Source organism: Telopea speciosissima, chromosome 3 (assembly GCF_018873765.1).
Source record: "Telopea speciosissima isolate NSW1024214 ecotype Mountain lineage chromosome 3, Tspe_v1, whole genome shotgun sequence".
In the NCBI taxonomy this organism is placed as follows: domain Eukaryota; kingdom Viridiplantae; phylum Streptophyta; class Magnoliopsida; order Proteales; family Proteaceae; genus Telopea; species Telopea speciosissima.
The window spans coordinates 17,072,465-17,086,205 of NC_057918.1; the positions used below are offsets into that span (position 1 = coordinate 17,072,465).

Genomic DNA, 13,741 nt, shown 5'->3' on the forward strand with positions numbered 1-13,741 from the left:
ATCTAGAGAGGGATGAAAGCTATCTATAACATCATTATGTACATTAGTACCTACTTAATAGTTTTACCAGCCTTAGAAGAAGAAGAAAAAAAAAACCCTTTGAGAGGGGATTTTTAAATGTAGTCTACAAGGCTCACAATTTGTTACCCTACGAAGGCATAATTACCTCATTGGAGTGGTAGAGAGCACTGATCAATGTAAGGAGGAATTCCTGCTAAAGTGACACAACATCAGGATGGTCCAACTCATTCGCATTTCATATGATCATGGGCCACTAGGGTTAAAGGGTGCTCCATTATGACCAAGAGGTCACGGGTTCAAGTCTGGAAACAGCCTCTCTGCGAAAGCAGGGGTAAGGCTGCGTACACTATGACCCTCCTGAGACCCCGCAGTGGTGGGAGCCTGGTGCACTGGGTATGCCCTTTTTATGGGCCACAAGGGACTACCTGAAAGGATCTTAACTCATCACAGGAAGGGCATCAACTATTTTCTTAGAGCTAGAAGGGAATGATAGTGACTAGAAAGGCTGGAAGGGAAATCAAAGCTGCACCAATAGGTATATTTCTAGTTACCAGAATTTCATATGTCTCTGAAGCTTCTGTTATGGATTATCCATACACGATTCCAAGTCTCCCACCCATTCATGATCATTAAATGTCAATTGAAAATGCTAATATTATGTTACCATGTTAAGGATACTCAGATGATACCTTTCTTGGAGGAATGATACAGAGTGCAGGTTATTTAGAGAGTCATGTTCAAGCGACAATAACTTGTGGGTTTGGCAATCTATTAGCATTAGTCATTTATAATATTAATATTTTCAGTTACTTTCCTGCATGATCAGAACATTTGCAGAAGGAAAGATCTTTCATGTACTATTCTCAAAAGAATCATAAGAATCCAATTTTAGTGTTATAAAGTACGATAAAGATGCTTCAGGTGACGAAAAAATCCAATGTCAGCTGCTTATTTTAAAATTTTTTCTTTTTGCCATGAGTTAGAAGATACAAAGAATGTCTACCTTTTGTGTATGAATGCCTAAAAAGGCTTGCCTTCCTTTTGGCAGTTCATCTGTTCAAGTTGTATGTTGAATCTAATCAACTTTCCGTGCTACTCTGGAAAAAAGTTAGCCTTACACTGCTAGAAACCAAGGATTACCCTTAAACTCAGCTTTCTCATCCCTTTACTTTCTTATACTTCACAATGAAATCATCGTCACTATTGCTCTCTGTCATTATTCTTTTCTTGACTTTTAGATCACTGTTCTTTGAGGCCTGCTGCTGCTTTTGTGAGCTTTCTGGTTTGTCCAGTTTCAGAGGCTTAGTGGGAGTTCCCATCCTTAGTTGTTGTTGCTTCCTTTGCTTCCTCTCATATGCTTTTTTCGCTCTTTCGGGAGACAACAAGCCATGTTCCATCATCCTGAAGAGGGAAGTAGGTTATCCTTTTGTCATTTAACGATAAAATAGTCAAATACTGGATAGACAAAAGTGTAGTGGATTGTCTCATCTTTCACCTTAATCAAGATCAATTTTTGAAAGCTCTACTCTATGTACATATTTACTACCAGTTTCTTCAGTTCTTGTATGCATACATACATCTGCTGAGAAAATAAGTTCAAAACTTGATCTTGATTATGTCAACAAGAATATGTATGTAATTGACAAATTAGATTTTTGGAAATGCTGTCTTTTTCTATTCATGGCCATAACAATGTCCTTATACTGTGTTTGAGCTGTAAGATGACAAAGTGAATGCAAGAAGATTAAATCATGCATATTCTGCATCTTATACTTTGCAAATACTGTCAGTATATGTCAGGTGACAATAATTCCCCCCTACAGAAAATATGAGTAGCCTGAATGACAACTAACATACAAGGAAGACCTGAAAACATATAACAGGGGAAACTGTGGAAAAGGGACACCACAGTACTGAATACTAGATTAGTTCGAACAGAAAACCCTTTATGTGCTCCTGAGAGAGAGGTGAGGTACTTTGTCATGCCTTTTAAAATAAAGTGATTATGTACTCTTTCTACAGGATGTCAAAAATGAATAACTTGAAAGTTGTGAGGTGCTTTCTTATGCCCTTTCATTAAAAATGACTAGTACTCTTCATACAATATTGGGGGGAGGGGGGGGGGGGGGCGAGAAAAAAGAAGATTTTAAGATATCCCACCTTTTACTTGATCCACAGCAGGAAAAGAAAAAGGAAAAACTTCGAGGCTGGGAATCCAGCCTCACTGATTTATTCCCATCATCAAGATTTAAAATCACTCAAATCACATAAATTAAAAGTGGGAAGGCTTTGAAAAGTATGTTCATAGGGAGAGCAATTCATACAAAAGTCCTCTACCATCTGCCTTTTGTTTCTCTTAACCAAAGTTTGATACCAAAGTTGGTGCAACTGCATTTATTGTTGAATCAGTCGAATGATAGTTAACCATATAAGTCATTAGTCTCCAACAGAGCAGAGGGCCAAGGAAGACTGTTCTTTTGCTCAACTAGGCTTCTTCCTGTACTAAGAGGCCCTGTTGGCTGTCCTGTATTCTTAAAAAAGTTTGTATTGTATCATTTCCAATGAATATAACGTTCTCTTGAATACCTACATGAGCCAACCAAATGGCAGATTTGCTCAATAAAGTCGGTGTAAGTTGAAAGATTCATAATATGAGTCTGATACTACTGTTGGGCTGTCAATTTGAATTTGTTTGCATCTTCCTTTTTCTTGTTTATTACTGTAAATAAAATTTTCTTTGTTATTCATCAAATAGATTATCTACTTTCTAGTAGTATCGCTGCTGTCTTTTTTGCAGCCTTTGTTGTTGCTGGAACTATGTGGTATGGTTCAGCAACTACCCCGATTGAATTATTTGGGCCCACTCGTTATCAATGCATTCTTGGTTTAGCCTGCCAATTTGTAAAAACCATAGGATGCATCCATTTCCTTCTGCCATCATTAAATGACAGTTGAAATCCACTTTAGAAGTCTTTTTTACCAAGCAGCTCTACTTCAAATATGTTATTCATGAGCAATGGTCCAGAAAAACATGTTAATTGTGTCTAAGGAGGAAATAATTGAGCTACCCTGCATCTATAAAAAGGTTGGCAGAACCCTACACATTGCCACATGGTTCTCATATATCTCGAGTCTGACAGTGATATGTGCTGTCAAAGAAGGTGATAAGCCTAAATGAGCTACAGACTTCAGTTATTGAAATATGTTGTAATATCGGGTGTAATATGGGTATAAGGGTAAATCTGTCCATAGGGGCATTAATGTACTTGTACCTGTATGTCACTTATTATAAATAGAATAGGGCTGTCACACTAGCAGCTAAATCATTCCTCTCGATAAAAAATGGTATCAGAGTTGAGATCCACCTCAGGATCCCAGCCCTAGCCTCCACCGACTCTCTCCCTCCTTTTCTCTCTTGGTTCCATCTCTCAGCCTCTCACCTTCTCTTCTCTGACTACTCCCAACACCTTTCTACTCTTGGTTTCATCTTCTACTCTCGAAAGGTCTATCCTAGACCACCAAGGGTCTTCCTCTCTCTCATTGTAATGTAGAAAATATTTCAGAAAAGTACTTGAGCCGATTGGACCAACAGAAAAAGTCCACCTGGAGTGTGCAGAGGTACTAAACAAGTTGGGTACCATAATATATCTAATCAAAGATCTCAAGGAGCTCTACAGGACTCACAGCCTCTGACGGTGATGAAGTCGTTTTTTGGCCATCCGGGCGCATTTCAAAGGCAAAAAGGCCTGCCAAAGTTTGAAATTTAAATTTCAAATTTGAATTTGGCGCAATTTTTTAATTTTGAATTAGTGGCGCTCTTTTTTAATTTTAATTTGTATTCGCCTTTATATAAGGCCTCATCTGGAACTGTAGGGTCATTCTGAAATCTATTGGAAATTTGACACTTTTATCCCTTTCTTCTACCTTGTGGATTTGAGGTCGTTTGTGCTAGAACGATATCTAGCCCACCTTACTTCTATTGCATCACATTGGGCTCTCAGTTCTCCCTCGAACAATGATTTGAGAGACCCATACATGAAAAACACTTTTTCTTCAGGGTTTGAGATCGATTTTTTCAGGGTTTTGGGGTAGATCGACTTTTTCAGGGTTTTGATCCCTCTTTCGACTTTTTGTTGGTCCTTTGTTTGCTCTTCAATCTCTTCAAGGCCTCATTTCTCGATCTACCTCTTTCATCAATCTGAGTGGTAACTATGTCAATTGATTTTACTGCATCCACTGGGATTGAAGGATCAGTTCGTGGAACTCATAATGATTTCCCTTCATTCCTTATTAGCTCTGTCCGATTGGATGGGAGCAACTACCTGACGTGGTCTTGATTCTGTTATCTTTCCATTGATTCCCGTGGCTATACAGGTTATTTGACAGGTGACACTGCAAGGCCTACTGTTGTTGATGCTTCACAGAGGAAGTGGAGTTTTGATAACTCCCTGGTGATGGCCTTCCTCATCAACTCTATGCAACTTCAGATTGCTCGAGGTTACCTTCTATTGGATAGTACTACTAAGATCTGGAAGGTAACTCAGTACACATATTCTCAGGTTGTGAATGATGCTCAGGTTTATGAGCTGTGTAAGAAGCTTCATGAAACCAAGAAAAAGGACCAGACTCTTTCTCAATACTATTCCGAGCTGCGAAGTCAATGGCGGGAGCTTGATTTCTATGATACTTTTCAGGCAACCTGTACTGTAAATGCGACTACCTTCAAGAAACGGGAAGTTAAGTTTTGGGTTTATAATTTTCTAGCTTGGTTGAATGTCGAGTACGATCAAATTCATGCCCAGATACTTAGCCGGGACGCTTTCCCTACTTTGGAGCAATCTTACTCGTTAATTCAGTTAGTAGACAGCCACCACAATGCTATGCCACAACATACTACTCAAGACTGATCAACCTTACTCTCTAGGTCCACTTAGCCTAAGGGTGGTCCCCCTTGATCCAGTAATCGTTTGACTGATCGTGCCTCCTCTAATAGGGAACTAGTCAGGTGTGACTATTGTGGTGAGGAACGTCATACCAAGGACTTCTACTGGAAACTACATGGCCGTCCTACTTCTTCCTCATGAGGTCGTGGCCATGGTTGATCCTCCCAGGCAGCACATCACACAGAAGCTTTTGAACCAGTTCCTGATAGTATCAATACCTCTCTTTCCCAGGATGAGTTTGCTATTCTTAAGCGTTTGATGACTCACTTGGAACCATCCACTCCCGTTTCCGCCTCTACATCTACTCTGGTTTCCTCTGACTCCCACCTTGCCTACTCAGGTATTTCTTTTGGTGGTCATTGTTCATCGGTTGTCTCTCGTCCTTGGATTATTGACTCTGGTACCATTGATCATATAACTGGCTCTTTTAGTCTCTTTTTTCCGGTATTCCCCTTGTTCTGGTAAAGACAAGGTTAGAGTAGTTGATGGTTCTCTTTCCACTGTTTCTGGGAAGGTACCTATCACTTGTTCTCTCTCTTTATCTTTATTGTTCTTCATGTCCCAGATTTTTCTACTAACCTTCTTTCTATCAGTCGTCTCACTACTAACCTGAATTGTAAAGTGACTTTTTTCCCTTCTCATGGCATTTTTTAGGATCTGATGACGGAGAAAATGATTGGTTGTGGTAGAGTGCATGGTGGTCTTTATTTGCTTGACGATGACATATCTTCAGTGGGGTTAAGCTCATCAAACTAGTTCTCCTTCAGTATCTTTTGAGTTACTTCTTTGGCATAGGCGTTTAGGCCATCCCCCTATTGGCACTTTGGTTACAACTTTTCCTAGTTTATTTTGGCATTGTAATCCCAGGGATTTCTTTTATGATGCTTGTGTTTTAGCCAAGCAAACTTGTGCAACTTATTCCAGTTTGAATAATAGAAGTTTTTCTCCTTTCATGTTAATTCACTCTTATGTATGGGACTCTGGCCGTTGTTCTTCTATTTTCAGTTATCTTTGGTTTGCGACTTTTATTGACTGTCATACACGAGATGCTTGGATGTGAAGTATTTCATTGTTTTCAGCTTTTCCATACCATGGTCCATACCCAGTTTAATTCTACCATCAAAATTCTCCATAGTGACAATGGTAGGGAATATCTTGAGGGTTCCTTTCAGTCTTATCTTGATACTCAGGGGGATCATCCATCATACCAGTTGCATTCATTCACCGGCTCAAAATGGTATGGCTGAACACAAAAATAGGCATCTGTTGGAAGTAGTTTGCGTTCTTATGTTTGAAATGAATGTTCCCCCTCAGTATTGGAGCGAAGCTGTTCTCAATGTTGCTTATCTCATCAACCGGATGCCGACTCGTGTCCTTGACTTCAAGGCTCCAGTTGAGATTCTCCAGGGTTCTTCCACCTTTCTTATACCTCCTAAAGTCTTCAGATGTGGTTGTTCTGTCTAGAATCACCATATTCATGGCAAGCTCGATCACCAAGGACTTAAGTGTGTTTTCATTGGCTACTCTGCTATCCAGAAGGGCTACAAGTGCTATAACCCTTCTCATCGGGTCTTTGTTTCTATAGATTTTGCATTCTATGAGTCCGCTGCCTATTACTCTCCGGCAGCTCTTCATTTTTTTTTTTTTTTTGGGGGGAGGGGGAGAGGAGTCTTCTCTGTTTGGTGAAGATGTGCCTCCAGGTGTGCCTTTCCTTAGCTATGACTCCTCTCCTTCAATTCCTTCAATCCAGGAGGAGTCTTCTCCTGTTCACGTTCAGATGCTCATAAAAGTTTATGCCCATCGTCATCGTGAGCAGCAAATAGACACCAACCTAGTGGCTCCTGTGACACCTTCCATTCCTCAGAATTGGCAGGAAGCTATCACAAAACCACAGTGGAAGGCAACCATGATTGAAATGCAAGCCCTGAAAAAGAATGTTACTTGGGATTTAGTCTCTCTACCACCTCAGAAAAGGACCGTGAGTTGCAAGTGGGTTTTCACTATAAAGCAAAATATGGATGGGACAGTGAACCGATACAACGCTAGGCTAGTTGCAAGAGGATTTACTCAGACTTATGGTTTGGATTACTAGGAGACATTTACACCAGTTGCAAAAATGACTACAATCTGTGTGATTCTTTCTTATGATGTGAATCTAGGATGGGATTTGCAACAACTTGATGTCAAGAACTCATTTCTTCATGGTGAACTGGAAGAAGAGGTGTTCATGGAAATCCTTACTGGTTTCTCATGCCAGAAAACTGAGGGAGAGATTTGCAAGCTCAAGAGAGCTTTGTATGGGCTGAAGCAGTCTCCCCGTGCTTGGTTTGGGAGATCCCACAAAGCTATGGTATCCATAGGTTACATGCAAAGAAATACTGATCACACCCTATTCATTAAGCAAACTGGCTCCAAGATTGCTCCTCATTGTGTATGTTGATGACATTATTGTCACTGGGAGCAACACAGAGGAAATTTCTCGCCTAAAGACTTACCTTGGTCAAGAGTTTGAGATCAAGGACCTAGGTAAGCTGCGCTATTTTCTTGGCATTGAGGTTGCCCGCTCTACCAAGGGTATCTTTCTATCTCAACGGAAATATACCCTTGACCTCCTATCTAAGATAGAGATGTTGGACTGTAGATCTTCAAATACTCTTCTTAAAGCTAATGTTCATCTCACTAGTAAGACTGGTAACCCGGTGGATAAGAGACAGTATTAGAGATTGGTTGGAGAGCTGATTTAACTATCCCACACTCATCCTGGCATTGCCTTTGCATGATCCTTACTCACACTTGGAAGCTGTGTTCCGGATCTTGCACTACTTGAGTTCTGCACCAGGAAAGGGAATCCTTCTCTCTTCTCATGGGCATTTGCGAGTTGAGGCCTTTACCGTTGCTGATTGGGCCAGCTCTTTAGATGATCGGCGATCTACCACTGGTTATGGCATCTTAGTGGGAGGCAACCTGGTTACTTGGAGGAGTAAGAAGCAGGCAGTCGTTGCTCGGTCTAGTGCTGAAGCTGACTTTAGTGGCATGTCTCGTGGCATTTGTGAGTGGATGTGGCTTCAAGGCCTCTTGAAAGACTTAGACCTTCATGTTTCCTTTCTTATAGTATTGCTCACAATCCAGTCCAGCATGATCACACCAAGCATGTGGAGATTGATCATCATTTCATTAAAGAAAAGCTAGATCAAGGGCTGATTTATATTCCCTTTGTAAAATCTGGAGATCAGTTAGCAGATGTGTTTACAAAGGGGTTAAGTAGTAAGTTGTTTTGGCAACTTGAGGGGGAGTGTTGTAATATCGGGTGTAATATGGGTATAAGGGTAAATCTGTCCATAGGGGCATTAATGTACTTGTACCTGTATGTCACTTATTATAAATAGAATAGGGCTGTCACACTAGCAACTAAATCATTCCTCTCAATCAAGCATAACGTATCGTCCGTTATATAAGATATGATTCATAAAGAGAAACAGGTTAGAAGATATGGCCTTTGATAGACCAGAATGGTGAAACCTGATATGGCCAGGTAGTTGTCATAAGACTTGAAATGGTGATCACTGTTTTTTACTAAACATAAAGAAAGGCCGAGTTTGATAACCTCTATATAGACATATGGTCTGTAATTGTTACACTATTCAAATACCGACAGAATAATACTTAAAGTGTTTGCCTCAACAGTTGCATCTGGTGAATGTCAGACCCAAAAAAAAATGTGCTGCAAGGTTCAATAAAGTTTCCACCATTGCTAGAGGGAGGAAAAGATCTAACTTGTGCTTCTAACAAGGGTGTTGAACAGTCATAACTCTTTGTTTATCTAGAAAAAGGATGGGATCTCTCTTCATTGTCGTGCCTCATTAGACATTAATGGCATCCTTCTGATTTTTAGGAGATGTGCTAAATCTACAAGTAAACTAGAAAATTTCAAAAGAAAAGTTGGTAGCTTTTATTTATAATAACTTCTTCTTTTCTATATAGAACTTGATAATACTTTGCTGTTCTCATACAAATCAACCCCTAGTCCATGTTAAATCCTAGTTTTCAAGATCCTATGCCAAAACCAATGCATCTTTTTTAATACCAATCCCAAAACCTTGGCTACCTTAAATCAAATTTGGTAGCAATGCATTATTTGCAAGTCCTATACTTGAGGATTGACCAGTCCCTGCAGGATTGGATTTCCTCATGGCAGTGGTTGTGATCCCTGATTTGTCACCTTAGGTTGCAATCCTAGGAAAGATAACCACTGATGGGATACTTCCTTGCAGAATTGCTACTTAGTTTAATTAAAGACACACAATGCCTTTGTTTTCGAGCAGAAGAATGTGAAACCAGAACATGTGGGGCAGATTGTGCATCATTCTTGCCATGAGTTTCTGAACCAGAACTAGATTAACAGTCTTGTCTTGGGTACTCTCAGGACCAGCAACTTGTTAATAACGTGCTAGGGTCCTCCACTGGAGTCTGCTAGCAGATGGGGGCTGTAAAGTTGGCCATGATGCTGCTTGCAACACTGATAAGAGGTATATCTAGTTGGGAAACGTTTTCAGGAATTCTACGGGTACTGTAATCAGAGCAATGGCTTAGCCTATGTGCTTTTTTCTTCAGTTGTCAAGCAGGCATTTGCAGTGCACCAAGGTAATTCTGAGGCCATGCTGTGGCTAAGCAGGCCATGAGTAGTTCATTCATCTTGCATGGTCTATATTATACTCATGTCAGGGTTGGCTTTGAGCAGGGATTGTAGATGCCTCCTCTGAGCTTGTATAGTGAACTGCATTTATCAGAAAAGGAAATCACCCGGGAAGATGGGAATTGACCAGTATCTAGAGAACATTTATTGGGCATGTCTACTTATGGCTCAATCAGTAAAGGACAACAAGATTATGAGATTACTGCATGAAAATGCACAATTCTTGAAAGAGACACGAGTTAAAATAGTTTTATCAATTGGAAAGAAGCTGTACACAATTATTGTTCATTTTGATGAAAATAAAATTTCAGTGGACTTGTTAGATGGATATTAGGAGAATATCCTGCTCAAGATCATAGAATTCCCAGCATTTCTTGTTGATTTGCAAGTTGTAATTATAATTTTGTGCCAAGGGTAATATTATTCCTTGGGCAAAAGTTGTGGTATGAGGGAACTGTTGGAATGCAGACCTGAATGCTGTCATGATGTACGGGCAAGATATGTTCTAAAAGGTAGATGGTCTTTTTCATCCCTGAGCACATATAAAGACCACTGTCTATTCCTATGGTTCAACAAACTATAAATGAGGTTGATGATGAAGTGATGGAATCAAATATAGTTGATGATCCACCCAAAACTGTTTGAGAGGATTTTCAGGAGAAGCCAGCCTGCAAGTAGATCAATGGATAGATGTGGTGTCTCACTTCAATCTATCTTTGTGTAATCATTGAAATCAATATATGAGTGATGAGGTGAAACAAAACTAAGCAAACGTAGGCAAATTGAAAGATGGCATGGCTAAAGAAAAAATGCAACATTCAAGACTGAAATCATCGTTGAATTTGACAATGACATAAAGGCAGCTTTTTCTGAAATAGGTGCAGTATGACAACTTCAAGTGATTGGTAAGATACTGAGACGTTGAATTGCAAAGCTAATGTTCAAGTTGAATTAATGCAATTAAACAAGACAATGAGCCTAAGGCGATGTGAGGTTTGGATGCATTTAATAACATTGTTGCAAAGGATCTCAATATTGTCTTGGGCCCATTTGAGATCCTCTCTTTGTAGTTTTTCAATGGGGAAAAAAAAACATTGGAGCTAACTTTGAGTCATCAATTTAGGGTAGAAGTCCTGTGTCCCCCCACTGCTTGGGAGCCTATAGAATCAGGTTCTATATCACTTTCTGATGGGGTTTCTTTACACCCTTCCCTCCCAATACTACGTGATTCTAAACTTAGTTTTGAGCTACTCCTATTGCAATTTTTAGAAATCTATCGAGTTCGGATACTATCTTTTGCACTTCTTGTGACCTTTATTATGAAGGTCAAATCTCACATGCATTGTGGGTTCTATAACAATTGGAAGGCTATTTAGTTACTTTTCAAACAAGACAGATATTGCATTTCTGAGTTGATTTAACAAAATACGGCCAACATGTTAAGGTATCTTTTCAAGACAATACTCTGATTTTCAAAGTCCATTCTGTCAGTAGGCTCAACTCCAGGCATGGACAAGTTCAAGATAGATTAGTTGACAAGATCTCATACGTGTTAAAAGGAAAGGGCAAATGTTAATATAAAGTAGGAAGAAACGAACCAGAATTCAGCCATTTCACTTGAAGGTATCTGTTTTGACAAGGATTCGTAGAATATCCTAAGGGGTTCCCTCTGCAAAAACAAGCAAGAGGTGAAAAGGAGAAACAAGGGGCAAGTTAGAAAATGAGAAAACATGCTATGGAGAAGATCAATAGAGAAAAAGATACAAATCTAAAGAACCTCTTCAGGAGGATCATATTTCTGGCCGGCCAAAGTGAAAACTTTTTTCCCTTTCACTTTAACAGTTGTTGTGGTCTTGGTGATCGACACCGATGAATTTGATGTTGATTTCTTCTTCACCTTCGAAACAAGAACAACAGAAATACATTCACATGATCACTTCAATCCAATCGAACTTAGAATCTTCAAAAGGGGGAGGATAAAAAAAAAATTGAATTTATATGCCCAAGTAATAACCAGTAATAAAGCTAGCCCAAATCGATCAGCCAAGAAAAAATAATAGGCAAAATTAAAATTGAAGAACCGATAATGGAGGTAAGTGGATTACCTCTGGTTTTGTAATAGTGGAGACAGATTTATTCCTAGAATCAACCGAATGTTTGCTTGAGCTCTCAATCTTCTTGTTAACAGATAGAACCGCCTTGCCCTTGGAAGACGCATCTTGGTTGGGTTTCACCTTCACATTAGATCTGATTTCTGATGAATCTGCAGCCATATCTCTACTCCTATCTTGTCATTGAGATCATCAACTCGCTCTCTCTCTCTCTCTCTCTCTCTCTCTCTCTCTCTCTGTCTCTGCTCCCTCTTTCTTCCAAATCTGTAGACGTGAAAGTTCGGGCAAGTAATGCCTTTTAACTGCTTTTGAGGTGTCAAAAGTAAAACTCGGAATCAGAGAACAAAAGTTGAAGAAAACCATGGCGTTTCTCTCAGTCGCAGATGATGATGGCAGGATCTCATCGTACGTCTTCGACGCATCTGATGCGAAAGAGTAATGGAATGTTTACCTTGTTTTACCCCTCTTTCTTACAAGGTTGACGTGAGGATGGAGGGCAAAAACGTCATATCACGTACTCCTATACATTTTTAGCTCGTCATAGGTTCTGTTAGTCTTATTAGTCTTCCAACCACGCGTAAGTATGACCTAACAGCTCCCTCAACTAACACGTGGGCTTGACACGTGTTACCTTTTTCTTTTTTTTTGTATTTGATTTGATTTTATTGGAATTTAAGAGAATATTATCGGTCATTAAATTGGGTTTTATGACAAAATCAAATATGAAAATGAATGATTTGCTGGAGAGAGCCAAGTAATCGGCTGTAATCGATATTGGAATCGGCTATTTCAATTCAAATCAGCCAATTCAGACCGATCTGCTCCTGATTTCTTGAATCATACTTGCATCTCTCTCTATTCGGTTTTTTTTTTCTTTTCTTTTTTTTCTTTTTTGAGTGAATCTCTCTAGTCGGATTTATTCAGCTATTTGACCAAAAAAATGATGAGCTCTGGCGTTCACGCTGTAACGCCTTGAGATCCCCTGAGAATAAGTACTCCATGTGATCTACTCACTGTTTAAAAAATCGGACTAATTTGAATCATAATTGGCCATGACTGATCCTGATTCTGACGTTCCAAAGCACCTGATTCTAGGGTTTTTGAGACTGGGCCCTTAAATTAATTTTCATAGCTTAGGGGATGATTCTAGGGTTTCTGAGACCAATTCTGCCAATTCCAATCCAATCCCAAATCGAAATCTATAGGACTTATTCAACCCAATTCCTAGTTTAAAATTCTTAGACCTAGTATTGGCTTTTTGGAACTAAAGTGAGCAATCAAGTCTCTCAGCAAGTAACTGCCTCCAAACATTGGAATCGGATAAGGTTTTGAAAATGTAATTGAACATGTATAGAAAGCTATGTTTTACTAACATGGCAACAATTTGGGTTCAGCATAGATTCCATTTCCTGTATCTTTCATTGGCTTACATGAATGGCACATAATTTGAAGTGACCTGTAACATATATGAAAGGCTCCATTCATATACTTGGTATGGTCCAGAGAGGTTTGTCTTTTAGTTTGGGTGCCTTGTCTGTCTTTGTTGGAAGTTCTTCACTTCTTGTTTTGTCTGCTTCAGTGGTACTGATTATCTTATGTTTGATGAGTTTCACAGGTCCAATGGGCCAGAAAGATTCAAATCAGGATTGCATCTGCAAAGGCCGACCCAGTCGATCTGAAACTGTTACTAATCCAGATCAACTGATTTGTTCCAATGGCATGAATCAATGTCTTCTAATGATGTGAGTTTTGATCAACTAGAATGTGTATTTCAGGCATAATCTTAGGATACCACCTTCAAGTTTAAGGAAGAAGAATGAAGAGCCATTTTGGTTATTAATATTAAACACCAGGAATTGATCAGGACACCTATGATGCTATTCCCTTCACTTGAATATGACTTGCAGGGCTATCTCTGGAACTCACATTCCAGAGCTAGTCAGGATCTGAAGTTGCAGAAATCAATTCTAAAA

The 13,741-nt window shown here is 39.5% G+C and overlaps 1 protein-coding gene across 2 annotated transcripts; it reads right to left on the bottom strand.

The window, feature by feature from the left end:
• Window positions 1-943: 943 nt before the first annotated feature.
• On the bottom strand, window positions 944-12,028 carry LOC122657028. Of its 2 annotated transcripts, none has more exons than XM_043851766.1 (4): window positions 11,763-12,028; window positions 11,435-11,554; window positions 11,256-11,326; window positions 944-1,422 (listed from the first exon to the last, which is right to left on the bottom strand). In XM_043851766.1, exons 1-4 carry the CDS (start codon window positions 11,928-11,930, stop codon window positions 1,179-1,181), a joined length of 603 nt encoding a protein of 200 aa, XP_043707701.1. In that variant the 5' UTR covers window positions 11,931-12,028; the 3' UTR covers window positions 944-1,178. The 2 variants fall into 2 exon arrangements, with proteins under 2 accessions (XP_043707701.1, XP_043707702.1); XM_043851767.1 differs by having other exon boundaries at window positions 11,435-11,549; window positions 11,761-12,027.
• Between the last annotated feature and the right edge of the window lie 1,713 nt (window positions 12,029-13,741).

What these genes read in the sequence shown, in the direction of transcription:
- LOC122657028 (XM_043851766.1), bottom strand. Translation starts at nt 11,930, where the DNA reads ATGGCTGCAGATTCATCAGAAATCAGATCTAATGTGAAGGTGAAACCC. An exon ending in CCACTATTACAAAACCAGAG is followed by an intron (nt 11,555 to 11,762) that starts GTAATCCACTTA and finishes CTTGTTTCGAAG; the next exon opens with GTGAAGAAGAAATCAACATC. An exon ending in AGTGAAATGGCTGAATTCTG is followed by an intron (nt 1,423 to 11,255) that starts GTTCGTTTCTTC and finishes TTCCCTCTTCAG; the next exon opens with GATGATGGAACATGGCTTGT.